This window comes from Carcharhinus amblyrhynchos, chromosome 2, assembly GCF_965287045.1.
Source record: "Carcharhinus amblyrhynchos chromosome 2, sCarAmb.v2.hapA, whole genome shotgun sequence".
Classification (NCBI taxonomy): Eukaryota; Metazoa; Chordata; class Chondrichthyes; order Carcharhiniformes; family Carcharhinidae; genus Carcharhinus; species Carcharhinus amblyrhynchos.
This window is the reverse complement of record NC_137325.1, coordinates 99,976,369-99,998,010: the sequence shown is the minus strand read 5'-3', so window position 1 is coordinate 99,998,010 and position 21,642 is coordinate 99,976,369. Positions and strand designations below refer to the sequence as shown.

Sequence of the window (21,642 nt, the reverse complement as noted above, 5' to 3'; positions counted from 1 at the left end):
TTTACGAAGATGTTGCCGGGACTTGAGAAACTGAGTTGCAAAGAAAGGTTGAATAGGTTAGGACTTTATTCCCTGGAGTGTAGAATAATGAAGGGAGATTTGATAGAGGTGTATAAAGGCCAATGTTCCAAAAGCACTCTTTACGACCCTATCTACCTGTGAGTGAACGCAAACAAGCTTTTTCCACTGAGGCTAGGGGAGAAAAAAAACTAGAGGACATAGGTTAAGGGTGAAGGGGAAAAAAGTTTAAAGGGAATATTGGGGGGGGGCTTCTTCACACAGAGAGTGGTGGGAGTGCGGAATGAGCGGCCAGATGAAGTGGTAAATGTGGGCTCACTTTTAACATTTAAGAAAAACATGGATGAGAGGTGCGTGGAGGGATATGGTGCAGGTCAGTGGGACTAGGGCATATAGGGCATTGGTGAGGCCGCAGCTGGAGTACTGTGTGCAGTTTTGGTCGCCGCACTTACGCAAGGATATTTTGGCCTTGGAGGGAGTGCAGAGGAGGTTCACTAGGCTGATACCGGAGTTGAGGGGGTTGAGCTATGAGGAGAGGCTGAATAAACTAGGCTTGTACTCGTTAGAGTTTAGAAGAATGAGGGGAGATCTCATTGAGACGTATAAGATGATGAATGGGATGGATAGGATAGAGGTGGAGAGACCCTTCCCGCTCAGAAAGGACAGTAGGACTAGGGGGCACAGCCTCAAGACAAAGTGGGGGCGGTTTAGAACGGAGTTGAGGAGGAACTTCTTCACTCAAAGGGTGGTGAATCTCTGGAGTTCTCTGCCCGTTGAGGTGGTGGAGGCTGCCTCGCTAAATATTTTTAAGACGCGGGTTGATGGGTTTTTGATAAGTGAGGGGATTAAGGGTTATGGGGAGCGGGCAGGAATGTGGAACTGAGCTACGACAGATCAGCCATGATCTTATTGAATGGCGGGGCCGGCTCAAAGGGCTAGATGGCCTACTCCTGCTCCTATTTCTTATGTTCTTATGTTCTTACTAGGCAGAAAAATGATTTGGCACAGCCAAGAAGGGCCAAAAGGCCTGTTTCTGTGTTGTAGTGCTCTATGGCTCTATGTGCAAACTCCACGTAGACAGTAACCTGAGGCTGGAATTGAACCTAGGACCCTGGCCCTGTGAGGCAGCAGTGCTAACCACTGTGCCACCACCAAACCTCAGAAGTGAGCATTTTGCATTAATTGTGATCTAGAGGTTAACACTGGGGATTGTGGGTAGGAATAAACTATACAATTAAAGTGGTAAATCAGGACAACTTTGTTGTTTGAAGGTTACAGATCATAATATGTAAAATAAATCTTCACTCAGCATCACATTGTAGGCATACTTTCAATCCACTTAAAATAGAGGTGCACTGCGCTTTAAGCATTTACTTTAAATAATAGTTAAAACTAGAGAAGAAATTTAATTATGCTGTGTTTAACAGCAGGACAAAGTGCTAGTTAGGAGGAATAATCCAGGAATTAGGGTTAAAGTATTGTATCTTCAAGAGGTCCTCTTATATGGTGTTGCTGTGTGCTGGAAGTCACATTGCATTTGCTGTTATATGTTTATCATGAGTAAAAAAAAAGTGGAAATTCAAAGTGCTCACTTATTAAAGTTACCACGGAGACAGATTCAACATTAAGACAGAGAATATTTTCACATTCAACTGAACTAACAATTATATGTTATCTGCTTGCTACTGAATGCTACTCTCTATCCTACTGTCTCTCACATAACTACAGCTTGCATCTTTGAGTTGTGTTTAGATTGTTAAGTGCTTGTTGAAAACAAATTAATGTTAACACATGCATAAGATGCAGTTGTTCATTTTACTGAAATTGTGTGAACATTATGGCTGAAAGGATCTGGTGTTGGAATAAAGTGGTTATGGTCCTGACAGTGGGCCTGAAAACTGGGGCTAAGCCTACCTCAACGCTTTTAGGAAAACCCCATCCATTCCTGTGCCAATCAGGCAGTGAATGAGTTTGCACCAGAGATACCAATAGGAGAACTGGTTGCTGACGAGTCCCAGTAGAGCAATGGGAGTGGTGGCCATTGCTGGGACTCCAACCAGCCAGAAGCAGCAGCATGGATGCAACCTGGAAGAAGGCACAGTGAAAGATGTGGCACAGTGAAAGATGTGGGGTTGGGTTGTTGAGGGTGGGTGAGTTTCCACGAGTTGGCACCTTTGTGACCCCTGGTGCGCCCACCCAGGAAAGGCAGGTGGTGGTGGGAAGAGGCCCTTAACTGGATACTTAAAGTGCTTAATTGGCCTCTGGTGGGAAGGTTGTCCTACCTTCCTGCTGCTTATAAAATACCATGGCGCTGAGAACTACAGACCTTGCCTTCTTTTTCCAATTTAAGGAGAACCCCATCCCCACCCCCATCAGCAACCTCCCAACCTTCTTCTCAGTGCTGCATTCAATTCTACCCAAGGAGTGAGACTGGGGCAGAATGATATGGAAAGAGGAAATTGGCTGTCAATAAAGATGTGCAATCTCATGATCCCAGAATTTGAGCCACAGTCTGACTTCAACATAGCATTTCCTGTAAAAACAATTACAATCTAGAACTTCTTCATCACAGGGTAGCTCTAGGCAACTATCTTAATTTTCCAGAATAAGCCAGCATCCTGTGCACTGATCCACCAACTAGATGACAAACAAAGCAGTGCTTAAGTATTCAGAGACTAAAATTCACTTTAGCATGGAGCAGCTTGCAACAGATGGAGCAAGCAGCATTTTCAAAAGAATTTAACTTTCTCTATGGTTTGGGACTGATTTGAACACAGTCATATTGCACTACAAGCATCTGCACTATCCCATATCAACACTGCTCCGTGTGATTCCAAATTGTCTACAAACATGAAATGAAGATTACGCATATCAATCCAAATTTCCTGCTTTCTCCACAATTCTTGAGCAGGATTTTCTGGCCGTGTGCACTCCAAGATTGGAAAATCCCACCCAAGGCCAAAGGGCCTATGGCCCTGTCTTGCCTGCTATGATTCCTGTGGCTGGCGGGATGGGAAAATTCCACCCTTTTGTCCAAACTCTTCCTTATGTGACAAGAAGGCCAGATGTATGAAGATTACAGATCCTAATATCTAAGAGAAATCTTCACTCCAGCATCACATTGTTGGCATACTTTGAATCCATTTATAACAGAGGTGCACTGCACTTTAATCATTTACTCTAAATAATACATAAAATTAGAGAAGAAATTTAATTATTTTAGCTTCTTGGGAGACATGAAAGTAAAGTTCACCAATTAACACTCTTGACATGAAGTTTCACCTGCAGGTGATGTATTCTGGGAATTCAGACATGGAGGTAAAATCCTGCAACACCCACTGCACTCTCTGCTGAACGTGAGGTTTGACATAAGGAGACCAGGTTACGCCTCTTGGGTAAGCACCGATGAATAGATTGCTGACATAACCTGTCCAGTCTCATATTAAAGAACAGTCTCTTGATTGAGCACCACAGCTTAATTTGAATATAGGAGGGAAGGGAAGGTGAGAAAATAATCTTCCAAGTGTAACAGGAAGGACAGATAAGAAAGAGAAACCCATAGTGGATGGTCTCTGCAAGGTGCAACCCTGGCCCCTGTTTAGATGAAGGGCCAGGGAATATAGCAACGGCATGATGCACAGTGCACATGGGACTGGATTTCTGCAAAAGGACCACAGTGGAAATTATTCCTGATAGATTCTGCAACCTTTTGATTTCTTTTCACATAATACTCAATAGGATGCCATGAAAGAGACAGATTGGTACTCAAACACATCTCCTGATTGTAGCCCAACTACCGGACAGCCCAATGGGACAGAATAGTGGGAAAATGAGGAACTAATCACACAGCGAGAAAGATGCAGTTATGTTTAAAATATTCATAGTTTCAACCTTCAAATTCATTTTCAGTAATATGTTAAAATATTATTTCACAGCAGAGAATTTAAAGAAAGAAATTACCTCATTAGCATCAATTCCGTTATTGACAGACCATGTTGTCTGGAAATACTCAAGCATTCGCTGTTTTAGCTGCTTTGGCAGATGATGGACCCGAATGAAATCCTTCAGGTCTTTAATTCTGTGGTGATACAGAGACCACCTGGAGTACATGCGCTGAATGATAGCAGTTACATTCCCAAAGACCAGTGCATGCATCAATGCTGAAAGGAAAGAAAAACAAATGGTTAATAGCCCGTGAACAGTAATGAGCAATGTGGATAAAATAGGTCAGTTTTTGGGATTAAAAAGCACAATATTGCATGGTTGAATGGGCTAGCAGTTAAAAAAAAAGTTCTTCATATTGCCCATGGCTGGACATCCCTATGGAGAAGTAAATCCAACACAGTCATGAATGAAAAGCACATCAAAGTTGTCATCCAGTTGATTGCTAGGAAATCCTATGGGGAATAAAACTTGCAATCCAAGTTGTTAATTTTTAATAGGGAATTCAGCAGCAAGCTTCCCATATTTTCATAGCGATCACTTATAAATTAATTAATATCTGGCAAATTCTAACGAAGTCAAAAAATGCTTTTAGAATAAACTTGTGCTGCTGTTGTGCAATAATCAATGGTGCCAAAATGTTGGATCTGTAGCACTATACAATTTGTGGTCAGCTTTCAATGTTATTGATTTGAGCTGCTAATGATTTGATTACCACAGATCAATCAGATTATTAAAAGAAGACTTCAAGGTGTTTGCAGCCCACACACAGCCTGCACTAAACATGTTATTATTGTATCATTACTCTCGTGATAACCTAAGAGTAAGTCCTGATGCCATCTTATCAATTTGCAACCAATCTCCTGTTTCATCTCTTCTTTCATTTCTGACCCAGCCTTCCCAGTCTGAATCTTTCAGTGTCACCGGAATCCATATCAGGGGGATGGGTACCGGCATATAGAAGCAGAAAAGCAAAATAAGGTGCATTAAGGACAAGAGTGTTGGATAGCACTAAAGAAGGAAGTAATACCATATTAACATCTCTACAGTGCAGCAGGAGGCCATTAGGCCCATCGGGTCTGCATCGACCACAATCCCACCCAGGCTCTATTCCCATAACCCCACATATTTGCCTTGCAAATCTCCTGACGCTGGGGTCAATTTAGCATGGCCAATCAACCTACCCTGCACATCTTTGGACTGTGGGAAGAAACTGGGCACCCAGAGGAAACTCATGCACACACGGAGAGAATGTGCAAATTCCACACAGTGTGGCCCGAGGTCGGAATTGAACCCAGATCCCAGGCACTGTGAGCCAGCAGTGCTAACCATTGTGCCATAGTGCCATCTGAAGGGAGTCATTCCATATTAGAGCGAAGCAGACAGATAGGTATGTAAACAGACCAAGTGCAGTGAATAAGATGAGTTATAAGTGCAAATAATCATGTGGGAAAATGATGTGGTGGCCATAACAGAAATATGGCTTTAAAATGGTTCCAGGACAGCATACGTAAATTCTGACAGAGTGGAAGTTGGGGGACAGAAGGCGGAACTCCTTGGCTGATAATGGAAGTGGAGAATATAATGAAAGAGAAAAGATGGTGTGTTATGTCTGTCAGGAGAAATCTTCAAGTGAGAACCAGGCTAGTTGAGAGGGTAAGTGAAGAGGAACACACGAAGAGAGAATATGAGAGAAGGGAATGACAATAAATATAAAAGGAAGTCCAAAAATCTTCTAATGATATGTAAGAGATAAGTAGATAATATGGAGTAGAGTATATTCATTTAAGTTCTAAGATAGTTATATGTGACTAGAGGCTCAAGCATGGCTAGAATACCTAATGAATACTTTGTAACAGTATTTAATAATGAAAGTGACAGAATGCTAACAGTGGAGATGGTATGAAAATAGTTGGAATGAAAATTGATAGAAAGGATGTGCTGAAAAGCTGGCTATAATTAGAGTGGATAAGTCACCTGATCTGGCTGGTTTGCATCCCAGGTTGCTAAAGGAAGTCAGAGTGGGGACACCCGAAAAGCTTGCCATCATTTTGCAATCTTCCCTGGATGTTGGATGTGGGGTGGGAGGGTTCGGGGGGGGGGGGGGGGGAGCGGGGTGGTGGATACATGCCAGAGGATTGGAGAATTTGATTAGGACATCCTTATTCAAGAAGTGGTGTAGTGACATTCCAAGTCACTACAACCTCATCAATTTAACATCAGCGATGGGTAAGGTTTTAGAAAAAAACTGTCAAGGAATAAATAACAAGCACTTGGAGGGGTTTGACTTCACAGAATCATAGAAACCCTACAGTGCAGAAAGAGGCTATTTGGCCCAATGAGTCTGCACCAACCCCAATTTCACTCAGGCACTACCCCCATATCCCGACATACTTTACCTGCTAATCCCTCTAACCTACGCATCTCAGGACACTAAGGAGCAATTTTAGCATGGCCAATCAACCTAACCCACACATCTTTGGACTGGGGGAGGAAACCAGAGCACCTGGAGGAAACCCATGCAGACACGAGGAGAATGTGAAAACTCCACACAGTGACCCGAGCTGAACTTAATTAAGGAAATCCAATACGGATTTATAAAAGGCAGCTCAAACTAATAAAATTGAATTTTTTGATGAATTAACAGAGGTTGATGAAAGCAACGAGCAGGATTTCCCTCCTTTGCTGCAGCATGTTTCACAGTAGTGGGAGGTGGCATATGGCTTGCTGACGGCAGAATCTCCATCAATCTTTTCTGCCTCTTGCTTGTTTACTAGCTCCATCAAACTGAGTCTACTTCTTGACCTTTCTCTCTGCTACCTTTATCCATCCTTTATCATCAGGCCTACCATGTACCTAAACATTGACAAGAGGCTCTCTGTCAGGCATGCCAATGCAACAAGCATCTTTGTGTTGTAAACCTATTCTCCTAGCATTCTCTGATGAGCTCCCCCATCAAATTCCTCATCCGAGTTCTCATCAGCAGAGTCCATTTTCGACCTTGTCCTCTGGTGTGCTGGGACACAAACTGTCCTTTCACCTGGCCTGGTTGTGGCCCACTTGTGCCTTGTGATTCACCACCTGCTGATCCTGACTCTAAAATTCACTTGGTGCCAAATCTGAGAAGTTTGCCACAACCATCAGGTCAAGCAACGTTGCTTCTTTATCATATGTTTGCAGTTGCATTCACCCTTGCACTGGCTGGCCCTGCAGCAGTTCTTGGGCAGCTGAAAGCAGAAATGGGAATGTTGGAATGGAGGAACAATAGTGAGGTGGAAAGCAAGAGCTCCATGATCATACCATCTGCAATTTGCACAACATGTCAAGTAGGATGAACATAGGATCTGAAAAGAGCCATAAGGCAAGAACATAACTTCATGTTCTTAGCAATGACAATGCAATGGCCTCAGTAGCAGTTGTCTCGTCCTTAGGGCTCAGTCAATGGAGACCTGCCTGATCCCCAGCAGCTCTATTCTGATCCCTGTGGTTATGTATCACACTGTCCTGCAAGAAAGAGGGCAGAATCACAGTGAGTGTATTACAATTTGTTTGGGTGATGTGCCTGTCATAGGGTATGTGGAAGCAGCGAGAGGTGGGTTTGAGGTGAAAACATTGATATGCAAGAGACTGGAAGCATCGGTATGTAAAAAGCTGGAAGCAATGTTGTGTATGAGGGTGAGGTGGAGTATTTGAATGTTAATGTGAGTCTGATGAGTGGTGGGGCTGTGGCACATTGAGCAGTGTGAGGTGTGAGAGCAGTGGATAGAAGATCTCATGTGAAGATGCATTCACTTCATTAACCACTCATGTGAGTTCATTGAACTTTTTCCAGAACTACAGCAAGGTCCTTGAAGCTAGATTCCAAGAGCTGACTTCTGTGGTCACCTGCATCAATTTTCCTCTCATAATGTGTATTGAGGGCCCCATTGTCCCTGTAGCAACATGATATCTCTCCCTTTTTTCCCCAATTTACATTGCTAATACTGCCAATACCACATCAGGAATCCTGAGATCCATCTGCCTTTCCTATTGTCCAATTTGCTGTGCTTATCCTTCTGGACAAGCATTCCAGTGGCACATACAGCAGCTCCGCTTCCATGAGTGCAGCTGCCCTTTAAAAAAATCAAGTTGCTTTCAAGAGATCCAAGCTAGCTGTGCATCATGTTAACTATGCACATTGCAGGCCAGTGAGCAATGAATCAGTCCGCAGTGTGTTCCAAGTTGAAATCATTTCATGAGGAAACAGCATGAAGATCACGTGCTGCTTTTCTCAATGTGACGGGATGTGGCACAACCCTAAATTGCAACCAGAAATAGACCTTATCCAATTTTCCCCACTATATATTGCAAAATAATTCGTCCAGTGTTCCTGCCCTTACAGCTAACTAGTATCCTTTGATGGTAAGTATATGAAAATTGGTGGGAACAAGAATAGCATTAACTCTGATGCTCTGTGGCCATGTAGCTCTTGACACTTGCAATGATGGTGCATTATCTTCAAAATCTTCATCCTCATGTTCACATCCTATTACTCTTCAATTTTGGTCTAATGTGCATCCCACTCTGTCCACTCCACCATCAGCACTCAGTTTTCAGTCATTGCACTATGCCTATGGAATTTGCTCATTAAAGACCCCCACTTTGCTCCTATTATTTTGATTTCCAGTGCATCCTTAAACCTTCCCTCTTCATTCAAGTCTTCTAATCCCATAGATTACCTGCTCCTGTACTACTGCTTTTTAGGATGTTCTCAAGAACAAGTTTCTACATGAAAGGAACTAGACCACTGTAAATTACTGTCTAAACTCAACAGGTGAAGAATGGTCAAATGAGAAATTTTCCTCCATGTTGCTTGAATCAACATCTTCAGGAACAAATAGGAGGGATAAACAGTTTATCTGAATGGTCAACTGTCCGTGTTAATGATAATTTAACACTACTTCATTCATGCATATAAACATGATGGGAAACAACATGTGAGCTAAATTGATACTGATTCCTTAATTTCCATAAAATTCTTTTATTAAGGTTAACATTCTGTAAACAGAGCTGGACTCCAAATGAAAATTGCACATTTGTAGAATAAAACCCCAAAAAGAGCACGAATGAAAAGGGGCAGGTCAGTGCATTAATACAATTCTTAATCTCAGCTGCGCCAGCAGTGAAAGTGTCCAGTAAGGCACAAACTAGTGATTTCAACCTAGCTGATGGGTAATTTCCAACTGCTCATTGGAAACCGAAACATCCTTGACAATTCCTTTGGGGTCCTTGCATCCAGACCTCTAAGTGGTCCTGCGGCCCATCTTCCAGGTTGTCTTTGGGATATGATCACTGGAGACTAGAAGATCTGGGCCAATATTTCCCAACGATGCCTTAGGGCAATGAACCCACAATTTCACACTGAGGTCAAATATGATATTTTGATTTGGCCTTTGGAAATTGATTGACAGTTTTACTTGCCAATACTTCCATCCTACACTCTGTTCTCAGTTTTAACCTGCTCTTCTAAACAGACAGCAAGTTCTCTTCCTGTAGTTAGCAGTCTCTCTAATGAAATATAAATTTTGGTGCCTAATTATACTGTTGGGCCCTGTTTGCTGTTGAATTAATGGCGTGAGAGGGAGAGTATAGGCTAAAATGTCCTCACAGTGTGTTGCAACAAAAGAATCAGAAGAACTAGAAGAATTCTAGAATGAGGGGAGATCTCATTGAGACGTATAAGATGATGAATGGGATGGATAGGATAGAGGTGGAGAGACTCTTCCCGCTCAGAAAGGACAGTAGGACTAGGGGGCACAGCCTCAAGATAAAAGGGGGGCGGTTTAGAATGGAGTTGAGGAGGAACTTCTTCACTCAAAGGGTGGTGAATCTCTGGAATTCTCTGCCCGTTGAAGTGGTGGAGGCTGCCTCGCTAAATATTTTTAAGACGCGGGCTGATGGGTTTTTGATAAGAGAGGGGATTAAGGGTTATGGGGAGAGGGTGGGAAGGTGGAACTGAGCCACGACAGATCAGCCATGATCTTATTGAATGGCGGGGCAGGCTCGAAGGGCTAGATGGCCTACTCCTGCTCCTATTTCTTATGTTCTTACTAACTTAAGAGGCTGCAGATATTGACAATTTTTTTTTACACACTGCAATTTCTGGCCCAGACATCTGAACTGGGCTTCTCCAGAATGTGCAGTGTCCCTGCTCTGGGAGTCCTGGTTCATAAAGCAGAATTGTCCAGGGAAGCCATGCCTTGCCCCCTTTATACAGCACTAGTTGCTGTATTTTGACAAGTGTGCATTCACTAGCTTGGTAGAAAGCTTTGGGACATTAAATGACTTTTAACTGGGTTAGTGAATGAGTGTGAGTGAGGGAAATGAGTAGGGTGCCAGCTGAGTAGGATGGCAGCTGGTAGGTGGCAAGGTGAAGAGGGTGGAATGTGGCAGGGTGGGGGGGTTGGAGTTAGAATTCCAACTGGAAAGGGTGGAAGGATGTTCGGGTGGGTTAAGTGGCTGGGTGGTGAGGGTGGTTCAGGTTGGAGGTTATCAGAGAGGGAGGGTCAGCAGCATGGTCAAAGAAAGTTGGAGGGTTGGGGGATCAAAGGTTACAGGGAAGAGGTGGAAGAATGGGGTTGAGAAACACATCAGCCATGATCGAATGGCAGAGCAGACTCGATGGGCCAAATGGCCTAATTCTGCTCCTATATCTTATGCTCTTATGGGGTTGGGCGGGGGGGGGGGGGGGGCGCGGTGTGAAGAGTCAGAGAGTGTGCAGGAGGTAGAGTTGCATTATTACCCAGGAGTTAGGTGTGGACGTTTCCTGTCTAACATTTTCTGGGTACATATTCTGATCAGTGAGTCAGTACCCCTTGAATTCTGACTCAGAGTTGGATATTTTTATTCCGAACATACTGCAATTGCCCATTGGAAACTGAAACATCCTAGGCAATTCCAGGGAGTCCTTGCATCCAGACCTCTAATGGGATCCCTGGCCCATCTTTCAGTTTGTCTTCGGGATATGACCACTGGAGACTGGAAGACCTGGACTGATATTTCCCAATGATGCATTAGGGCAATGAACCCACAATTTCACACTGAGATCAGATATGATATTTTGAACTTTTTTTATATAAAATTTCCATTAATATTGATAATCACATCAATACAGGCAGGAAAACACATTTTTCTTCGGTGCATTTTCTATTATTTATCATTGAAGCAGAAGCGTAAGACCAAGAAAGATTTACATGCTTTCAAGCATTACATATACAAATATATTTTTTTCATTGAATTTCTATTAGGAATATGATGCATTGTGTTCTGCATGTTTAATTGTATCCTATTTTGAAATTTAAAAGATTATGTATTGGAAACATTTTGGTTTTGCAAACAGATATTAATATCTATTATTAAGCGTAAGACATTGTAACTGAGCACTAATGTAGATAATAAATAAGCTTTCAAATGAGTTATCTAACTTTCATGATAGCTCATTTTCACAGAATTCATAAGTGCACTTTGACTGGATTCAAGGTCAAACCCTTCATGACTTTAAAACTCAATATGTCGAAGCAAAAGATGACGATGTGAAGCAAATTAAATGCTATGTGATCCGGTCGGGAAGAATGGTAATTGATTCAACACATAATGTAGTAAAAATGTGCTTCTGGTGCCTTTACATTGGCAGCCCATTATATGCCCCTACCAGTTACTCACTTCATATTGACTTTGATGGAATCCAGCAGGTGACTGATGCGATACAGCTTGTTTTATGCTGCCGCCCAAGATGAATTTCCAACCCAATAAATCTCATGCAGACAGGCTGCCTTTGAGTTCTACTGATGACAGAAATATAACGGAACATACCCCCTATCAGCATTGTACAGATGGAAAAAATCTTCTCTGCCTCGGTATTGGCTGAGACGTTTCCAAATCCCACACTGGTCAGGCTGCTGAGGGTGAAGTAGAGGGCAGCAATGTAGGCACTTCTGATTCCAGGACCTCCAAGTGTATTATTGCCGTAATATGGAGTTTCAAGACGTTTTCCCAATTCATGCAGCCAGCCTACAATCAAAGTGTAAAAATTAGAATATGTCTCAAGGTTTTCAGAACACATAAAACAAATGGAGACCAAGTGTAGTGTGTCAAAATTCGCAGATGACATTAAGATGAGTGGCAGAGCAAAGTGTGCAGAGGATGCTGAAAGTCTGCAAAGGGATATAGATAGTCTAAGTGAGTGGGCAAGGGTTTAGCAGATGGAGTACAATGTTGGTAAATGTGAGGTCATCCATTTTGGTAGGAATAACAGCAAAATGGACTATTATTTGAATGGTTAAAAAAAATTGCAGCATGCTGCTGTGCAGAGGGATCTGGGTGTCCTAGTGCAGGAATCTCAAGGAGTTGGTTTGCAGGTACAGCAGGTAATTAATGCGGCAAATGGAATTTTGTCCTTCATTGCTAGAGTGATGGAGTTTAAAAACAGTGAGGTTACATTGCAGCTGTATAAGATGCTGGTGAGGCCACACCTAGAGTACTGTGTACAGTTTTGTTCTCCTTACTTGAGAAAGGATATGCTGGCACTGGAGGGAGTACAGAAGAGATTCACCAGGTTGATTCTGGAGTTAAGAGGGTTGGCTTATGAGGAGAGACTGATTAGAATGGGGCTATACTCACTGGAATTCAGAAGAATGAGGGGAGATCTTATAGAAACATATAAGATTATGAAGGGAATAGATAAGATAGAAGCAGGAAAGTTGTTTCCAGTGGCAGGTAAAACTAGAACAAGGGGGCATAGCCTCAAAATAAGGGGAAGCAGATTTAGGACCAAGTTAAGGAGGAGCTTCTTCACACAAAAGGTTATGAATCTATGGAATTCCCTGCCCAGTGAAGCAGTTGAGGCTACCTCATTGAATGTTTTTAAGGCAAAGATAGATAAATTTTTAAACAGTAAGGGAATTAAGGTTTATGGTCAGCGGGTGGGTAAGTGGAGCCGAGTCCACAAAAAGATCAGCCATGATCTTTTTGAATGACAGAGCAGGCTCAAAGGGCCAGGTGGCCTACTCCTGCTCCTAGTTCTTATGTTCTTATGAATAAAAGTAGTCTGTTCAGTTCCTTGAATCTATTGCACCATTGAATTGATAGAATGATAGATAGACCGACCGACCGACAGACAGACAGACAGACAGACAGACAGACACTTGATTGGTAAGGGAATCAAAGGTTGTGGGGAAATGCGGGAGAAGGCATCAGAATCATAGAATCCTAAAGTGCAAAAAGAGGCCATTTGGCCTATCGAGAGAGAAACCATAATCCCGCTCAGACCCTATTGCCATAATCCCATGCATTTACCCTAGCTAGTTTCCCTGACATAAGGGGCAATTTAGCATGGCCAATCCACCTCACCCACAATCTTTGGATTGTGGGAGGAAACTAGAGCACCCGAGGAAACACATGCGGATAGGGGGAGAACGTGCAAACTCCACACAGACAGTGACTCAATCCGGGAATTGAACTCGGGACCTGGTGCCGTGAGGTAGCAGTGCTAACCACTGTGCCACCCTCATCACTGTGCCACTGGGTTGAGAAACTTACCAGCCATGATTGAATGGCAGAGCAGACGTGATGGGCTGAATGGCCTAATTCTGCTCTTGTACCTTATGTCTTATGCATCATTGTTGATCAGTATATATTTCTTCCTATTTACCTGTTTTTGCTCCTTATCCCATCATACTTTTACCCAACAAAAATCCCTCAGCATTGAAAAATTTCAATTGTTAAAAGCATTGAAGATATCAATTTACATTTGATTTCAATCCTTTGAGCTATTCATTATTCCTCAATAAGTATTCTTGTGTAAATTACATCCATCTTTACTTTATCTTTTCTCTTTCATGTCACCTAATTGCCATGCTATATTTTCTGACTCAGAGTAAACCCAATGCCATTCATCCAGTGCCACTCTAACATGGTTGCTATTGTATGTATGACAATTGTCTGGTCACAATCATATTTTTCTTCCTTTTCCAAAGGGAGTTATTGAGTATAAATTCATTGTCGCCCAGCTTCAGGCATGAAGGTGGTGATATAGTTGCACCGTGTGAGACTAAACCATGCCAAAACTAAGCCTTGGGCCTCATTAATATAAAGTGGGCAAGCTGCTGGTGCCCATGTTATGAATGCTCATCCAACTACAGAAATGATTATCATGCCACTTATCTCAGTGGCAGTGCCCAAAAAGTGAAGTCCAAGGGCGATATAGTGCAACAATAGGATAACAGAGGGAGGATTCTGCAAGTTGTGAACCATAAAGTTCGGAAACATTTTGGATGCTCCTGAAACCCCAATAATGATTTTTTTTTAAAAATTATTTTTTGATGTTGTTTGCCTAAGAATCATGAGTAGATCAAAGTGAACTCCAGCATAGGGGACCTAAAATTGGCAGCATGCCCTTCATTTACATATTTCAGGAGCCCAGTGTTGGTTTTAGGACACAAAAACAGAAAATGCTGGAAAAACCCAGCATCTGTGGAGAGAGAATAGAGGCCATGCTATGAGTCAGGATGACCCTTTGTCTGAGTTGGTTTTAATAACATAAGAAATAGGCGCAGGAGTAGGCCATCTAGCCCTTCGAGCCTGCCCCGCCATTCAATAAGATCATGGCTGATCTGAAGTGGATCAGTTCCACTTTCCCGCTTTCTCCCCATAACCCTTAATTCCCTTGCCTACCAAAAACCTATCTACCCATGTCTTAAATATATTTAGCGAGGTAGCCTCCACCACTTCAACGGGCAGAGAATTCCAGAGATTCACCACCCTTTGAGTGAAGAAGTTCCTCCTCAACTCCGTTCTAAACTGCACCGCCACCCCCCCCCCCCCCAACCCCCCTTATCTTGAGGCTGTGCCCTCTAGTCCTGCTGTCCTTTCTGAGCGGGAAGAATCTCTCTACCACTACCCTATCCATCCCTTTCATTATCTTATACGTCTCTATAAAATCCCCCCTCATCCTTCTAAACTCCAGCGAGTACAAACCCAGTCTATTCAGCCTCTCTTCATAGTCCAACCCGCTCATCTCCGGTATCAGCCTAGTAAACCTCCTCTGCACTCCTTCTGAGGCCAAAATATCCTTGCGCAAGTGCGGCGACCAAAACTGCACACAGTACTCCAGCTGTGGCCTCAGCAGTGCCCTGTACAGTTGCAGCAAGACCTCCCTGCTTTTATACTCTATCCCCCTCGCTATAAAGGCCAGCATCCCATTTGCCTTCCTGATCACCTGCTGCACCTGCAGACTGGGTTTTTGCGACTCATGCACAAGGACCCCCAGGTCCCTTTGCACCACAGCATGCTGCAGCTTTTCGCCCTATAAATAGTAATAGTTTTGGAGGCTGCTTGGGATGCCTGAAAAATCATCTAGCCCTCTGACACCGTCCTTAGCATTGGAGACTTTGGCTTGATGTCAAGAGATTTACCTCATCTTTCTCCCAACATTAATCTCAAACGTAGAACAGTGATTAACAATGGAAGCTGTATTGTGAAAGCCTAAATAAACTACACCCCTCCATCCTCCCAACTATGCTTAATTCCCCTAAACCCCCTTCTCAGAAATACTCACTGCTCTTCCACACGGCTGACAATGCTCATATCCCCCAAACCCCAACCAATGTTCACCTCCCCCAATATCTCAACAATGCTCAAATCCCCCCTCACTTCTGACAATGCTCAAACCCCCTGCATCCCCACAAAGTAAAGTTAAAGCTTATTTATTAGTCACAAATAGGTTTACATTCAACTGAAATGAAGTTACTCTGAAAACCCCCTAGATGTTCAACCCCCCCCAACCCTTTTGACATACTCACCCTCCCGCACCTGATAATGCTCACAGCCTCAATTCCCAACAATGCTCACCCCCTTGCATCCCGCTAACGCTCAACCGACCATCATTCTCCGGACAAAGCTTACCACTGAACCAATGCTCCACCACAAACCCATAACAATTAAAAGTCTTAAACATTAGAAATAGTTGAAAATAAACCTTCAGAACCTCAAAGATCTCCCCATAACAATGCAAATATTCTGACTTGAAAGGGAGTTATTTGAGCAGGCAACATGAGAAGGAGGCATGGCTCCATCATTCCTTCTCCTTGCCAGTCCTGCTCTTGGATCCCGGAAACAATGCCTCCTTCCTTACCCCAGGACAGGACATCCCAGCTGGAAGAGTGGAGGAAGGTAGGATCTGCAACCACAGTGACATCACTGCTGGAGGATTGGGTCAATATTTCAAGCTCATCAACAAATCAGTCAAACCATGTGATTTGTAAACATTTTGACTTCTTTATTATGCGTACAGAAGAATATAAAAATACATTATTATTCTCTACCAGTACATGTTCCACAGAGTTGTCCACAATAAATCACATCATAGAATCTCTACAGTACAGGAGGAGGCCATTCAGCCTATTGAGTCTGCACCAACTCTTCGAAAGAGCATCATATACAGGTCCACCTCCGGACCTACAGTGAAACCCCATTCATTTACCCCACTAATTCCCCTAACCTATACATTCTGGGTACTAAAGGACAATTTAGCATGGCCAATCCACCTAACTTGCACATCTTTGGATTGTGGGAGGAAACCGAAGCACTCGGAGGAAAGCCATGCAGACACGGGGAGAATGTGCAAGCTCCATACAGACAGTCATCCAAGGTTGGAATCGAACCTGCGTCCCTGGTGCTGTGAGGCAGTAGCGCTAAGCATGATGTGGTTTTTAGTAGAACACCAATATTAGTCCAATTTTCTGAGGTAGCAAATTCTTTGGAAAAATAATTTAAAAGAAAATTGAAGTCCTGCATCAGTCTACACTCCAAGAGCAATATAAGCCACCAAACGTTGTCATTGAGGGAACCAAACTGAATGCTGTCATCTCATCTGATGCCACCATAGATAAAGGAATGGATAATAGGCTTTCAACAGGAAACAGCACATTCAGCGGACTCCACAAATGCGTGTGGAGCACAAAATTTCACCATTCTTTAGTACAATGCCGAATTTTGGATCATGTACCACCTTCTACCACACTTCGAGCAGCGCTGTCTCCACAGCATCTTAATGGTTCACTGGCAGACTGCATCACAAACATTGAAGTCCTGGAAACACCCAACATCACCACCATCAAGGGCATCCATCAACAATGGCCTGTTGTCCAGAGAGCTGACCACTGGTAAATGGAACATGGGCACACACAAGAGTTTCGAGGCCTCTCTGAAGAGGTCTCTCCTGTGTACCACATTGACCATCACCAGTGGGAAGAGCAGGCCATAGATGATGATGCCTGGAGATGCCACATCAGGAGCACTACAGATACCTCTGAGGTTGAGTGACAAACCAGCAAGAAAGAGAAAAGGAGGAGAAGGATAGATCCAATTACCCCCATCAGGGAACACACCTTCACCGTACCTGCTGTGAGAGAATCTGCCAGCCACAGATCGGCTGAACTGACCACTGATGGGTCTGCAACTGAGGACAACAAACATGCAACCCTCCAAAAAAAAACCTTTGTCCACGAGGTAGTGCCAAGGAACGAAAGTATCAGACCATGTCTTGTACAATTTATCATTCAGCTACTAAGGCAGCTGCTTGAAATCTGAATTGCTTCTTTGAGGCCACAAAACAATTGCTGTAACATTCTTGGGTCAATTAAATGTTAATTGCTTTTTTGGACATTCTATGGACTAAGGTCAATCAAAAGATATTTCCTCTTGTTGAGTTTATCTGTCGATTAGAAAATATTAGCTTTGTTGTAATTCATAATAGCAGACAGAAATCTGGCTAGTTTAGGGTCTTGTTTCTAATATTTAACAGCTTGCCAGCTTTGTACAATTAATTCCACAGCTCTAAGTCAGCAAATCTTGGGAAATGCAGCCACTGTAGTATATATTATATCAGCGGACATTAATAAATAGCTGTGAATTCCACAGATGAAAAGATTTCTTTCTCTTCTTTTGTAGTAAAGTGTGATGTCTGCTTTGTGACAACTGGAATCTGGTGGAAATTTTTTATATAGATCAGCAATGCCACAAGAAATGGGAGCAGGAATAGACTAATCCCTTGAGTCTGCTCCACTCTCCAGCACTGTCATGCCTGATCTTTGGTTTCAGCTCAATTTTCTCCCACATTGCTTGATTCCATAGACATCAAAAAGCTGTCTCTCAGCCTTGAATACACTCAGCAATGGAATAGCCTGGATAGAGAATTACAAAGATTTTCAATCCTCTAAGTGAAGAAATTCCTCCTGGCAGATTACACTGCTCAGCCTGGTGGCTGGGCCTGTTTGGGACAGAGAGTTTATCTCATTTACCATAGAATTCCTACAGTGCATAAAGGGCCCACTCAGCCTTCTTCTACACCAGCTCTTTGAAAGATCATCTTACTCAGGTCCAAACCCCGGTGCCATTTCTGTAACCCTGCCCATTTACCATGGCTAATCCACCTAACCCGCACATCTTTGGATGTTGGAAGGAAACCAGAGCACTTGGAGGAAACCCACATGAGGAAAACATGGGAGGCTGGAATTGAACTTGGGTCCTTGGCACTGTGAGGCAGCAGTGCTAATCATTGTGCCACCCTGCTGCCTGCTGTAAGGGCCCACTGTGACAATTGGTGCCCCCGGCCACCCCTGAGGTCTCCCCATCTTTCCATTTCCCCTTCTACCTTGACTCCCATTCCCTCTCGCTCCTCTCTCCGGGGCTAGGTTGGCAGGTCCTAGTGAGCCCCCTACACTTAACTTTGTGTCAGGTCCCATCACAACCGCCATTGAGGACTGAATGCAATCCGAGCAGTTGCCATCACTCCTAGTTATGCTTCTGGGAACAGAGGATCATTTGACTGGCTGGCAATAATAACTCAAATATTAGTCATGGTTTTGCTGTGGAAAGGGTATAATCACTCTTTGACATATTTACATTCATATCTATATAGGGAGTTATAATTGGAAAATTTTACAGTAAGTGCACATAGACATTTTTAAATATATATCTCGTTGATCTCCTGTGACATTGCTGGTGAGTCAGAGGAGGCATGTGATGTAAGGAAAAGTGTGTTACGGATGAAGTTGGAATGCACTGAGATCATGGAGAGAATAAATGGCCAAAGAACATCTTTTGTTTAGAAGGCGGCCCGGACTAAGCAAAATCAGGAAGGTGTGAAGATGTCATGTTGGCCACAGCAGGTGGACCACTGTGAACAATGATCAGAGCTGAGAAAAGAGGCAGAGGGTGACCACAGGAGAGAAGGGATGTAGGAAATAGACTGACAGTTGAAGGGGACAGGGCAAGAGAAGGCAAACAGCGGGGAGGGCATGACAAAAAGATTGCAAGGGAGAAGATGAGGAAGAAGGAAGGTGGGAAAGGGGTCAGGATAGGGATAAAAGTGGGGAAAAGAAGGGCAGGATGGAGAAAAGCAGACTACTTATCTGCTTAAAAACAAATTATCACTTATGCATGCCAATCTGTGTCATATATTGAAGCGGTTAGCTCACTCTTAGAGCAGACACAAGAACAAAAAGGTTGCCACATGGTAGGTTACTTAACCAGTTTGTGAAACTTTATTAGATAGGTGTTGCTTGCTTACAGTCCAAGATGGGAGAGAGGTAAAATCTCCCAAATGCCTCTGACGATGTCTCCATGTGCAATGCTAAACCGTTAGAACAGGCCTTTGGGTATTCAGCCTCCAACAGGCACTTATCTGAGGGAGCATACTGCTTCTGAACACGGTAGGAAAGGCTGCCTAGGGTACATGTATTATATCTAATCCCCACAGAACCAATAACTTTTGGATATAAATTTAGTCTTCCAGTTAGTAGCTGAAAAGATAACACAACAGGATTTCACATTTTAATATTTTTACTGTAACACACAAGCTAAGAGCAACATTCACACGTTTTAAACTACCAAATGTTGGTTTACAATACATAACAATCTGGAGACTGAAGGTAGTGGGCAGCATTGTAGCACAGTGGTTCGCACTGCTGCTTCACAGGGTCCTGGGTTCGAATCCAGGAACCTGGGTTCGATTCCTGGCTTGGGTCGCTGTCTGTGTGGAGTTTGCACATTCTCCTCGTGTCTGCGTGGATTTCCTCCAGGTGCTCTGATTTCCTCCCACAGTCCAAAGATGTGTGGGTTAGGTTGATTGGCCACACTAAAATTGCCCCTTAGTATCCAGTGATGCTTAAGTTAGAGGGATTATGGATAAATATGTAGGGATATGGTGTAGGGCCTGAGTGGGATTGTGGTCAGTGCAGACTTGATGGACAAAACGGCCTCTTTCTGCACTGTAGGGTTTCTATGATTTCTATGAAGATTGTCTGGAAGAATGAGTGATTGTCTGAGCCAAACTAAATTAAAAATACAGCGGCAATTAAAGATAATAACTCCACCCCCCACCTCAAGTGCTCCACAGTCTGGCACAGCCTGTTCAACAGTAATCTTCTCCCATCAGAATTATTCCATTCCCAGCTTCAATGGTAAGTTGCTGTTAAACGTAACAAATGCCTATCATAAAAGCTGGAAGTAGAGTGGTTCTGAGTAAAAATTGGAGCCAACAAGGGACCATCTGCAAAGTTCTTCCAAGGTCACTGGTCAGTTGGATACTACAGGAAAATATGGGGGCTACTCAATAGTACAAATCAGGCCCCAGTGGGGATGAACTTGAAGCCAGTTCTGTGACCAGCTGGATATGGTGGACAGAATCAACTGAGACAGGAGCCATGCTTCAGAAATGGTCTATCAGCAAAGAAGGAAAGGACATTAATTTACATGGAGGCATCATCAGAGGTATTTGGGAGATTTTTCCTCTTTTCCTTCCTGGACTGTAAGCAAGCGACACCTATCTAATAAAGCTCCACAAATTGGTTAAGTAACCTAACACTTCCTGCAAGAAGCAGGAATTTTCTTCCCATGGAGTCCTCATGATTCTTACATCCTCATTCAATCTCCGGTGTTACATTAGTTGCCACCCCTCTTCCCCCATCACCCAGCTCAGCATTTGCAGAGGTGGCTTCTTGGGGACAGAGGATAACCATGGAAGACTTGGATCATGATGCCTATGCAGCACTCAACAGTGAACGAGAGGTCAACACCTCCCAGCCTCAACAAGTGCAACAATAAGTGAGACCATTGGACTGCGAAATGAGGTTCTGTTGCATTGACCACTCAAACAGAACAATTCAGTATGCACCCTCCACAATGATACATATCAAAGGGGCAAAGAATTGTCAGATGGGGAGATGGGCGAGCCAGAGACTGCTTCAGTTGAAGAAAGAGGGGAAGAACCCTGTGATCCTGAGGGACAGAGTGGTGTAGTTATACCTGCAGATGCCAGGATGGTGGAGCCAAGCACCAGCGAGGTGTGTGAAACCCTCGGTGAAACCTGATTCCAACAAGAATGAGGCCCAGGGACTACCACATGCTGGCCAGGCAGCCAGCTAAAGTTCAAACTCGACTTTATAAAAGGTGCCTAAAATCGAAACCTGCACATGAACCTCAACAAGGCCACAATTTCCAAGAGCACAAAATCAATGGTGTTTCTGTAAGCCCACATCACCCAGTGAAAATCAATAAAGGGCCACTTGTATCTGAGGTCACCACTGCAGATGTCACAGCAGTCTTCCTGAAGGTCAACCAACGGAAAATGACTGGTCTGGTTGG

At 43.4% G+C, this 21,642-nt stretch overlaps 1 protein-coding gene across 1 annotated transcript in view; it reads right to left on the bottom strand.

Annotated features, from left to right (window-relative positions):
* kcnh8 (potassium voltage-gated channel, subfamily H (eag-related), member 8) overlaps positions 1-21,642 on the bottom strand; it is a 347,288-nt gene that overhangs the window by 84,731 nt on the left and 240,915 nt on the right. Inside the window, exons 8-9 of the mRNA XM_080209769.1 lie at positions 11,812-12,009; positions 3,979-4,178 (exon numbers count right to left, since the gene is read on the bottom strand). Of these exons, the coding sequence (XP_080065895.1) occupies positions 3,979-4,178; positions 11,812-12,009 (398 nt within the window). The remainder of the gene's footprint in view (positions 1-3,978; positions 4,179-11,811; positions 12,010-21,642) is intronic.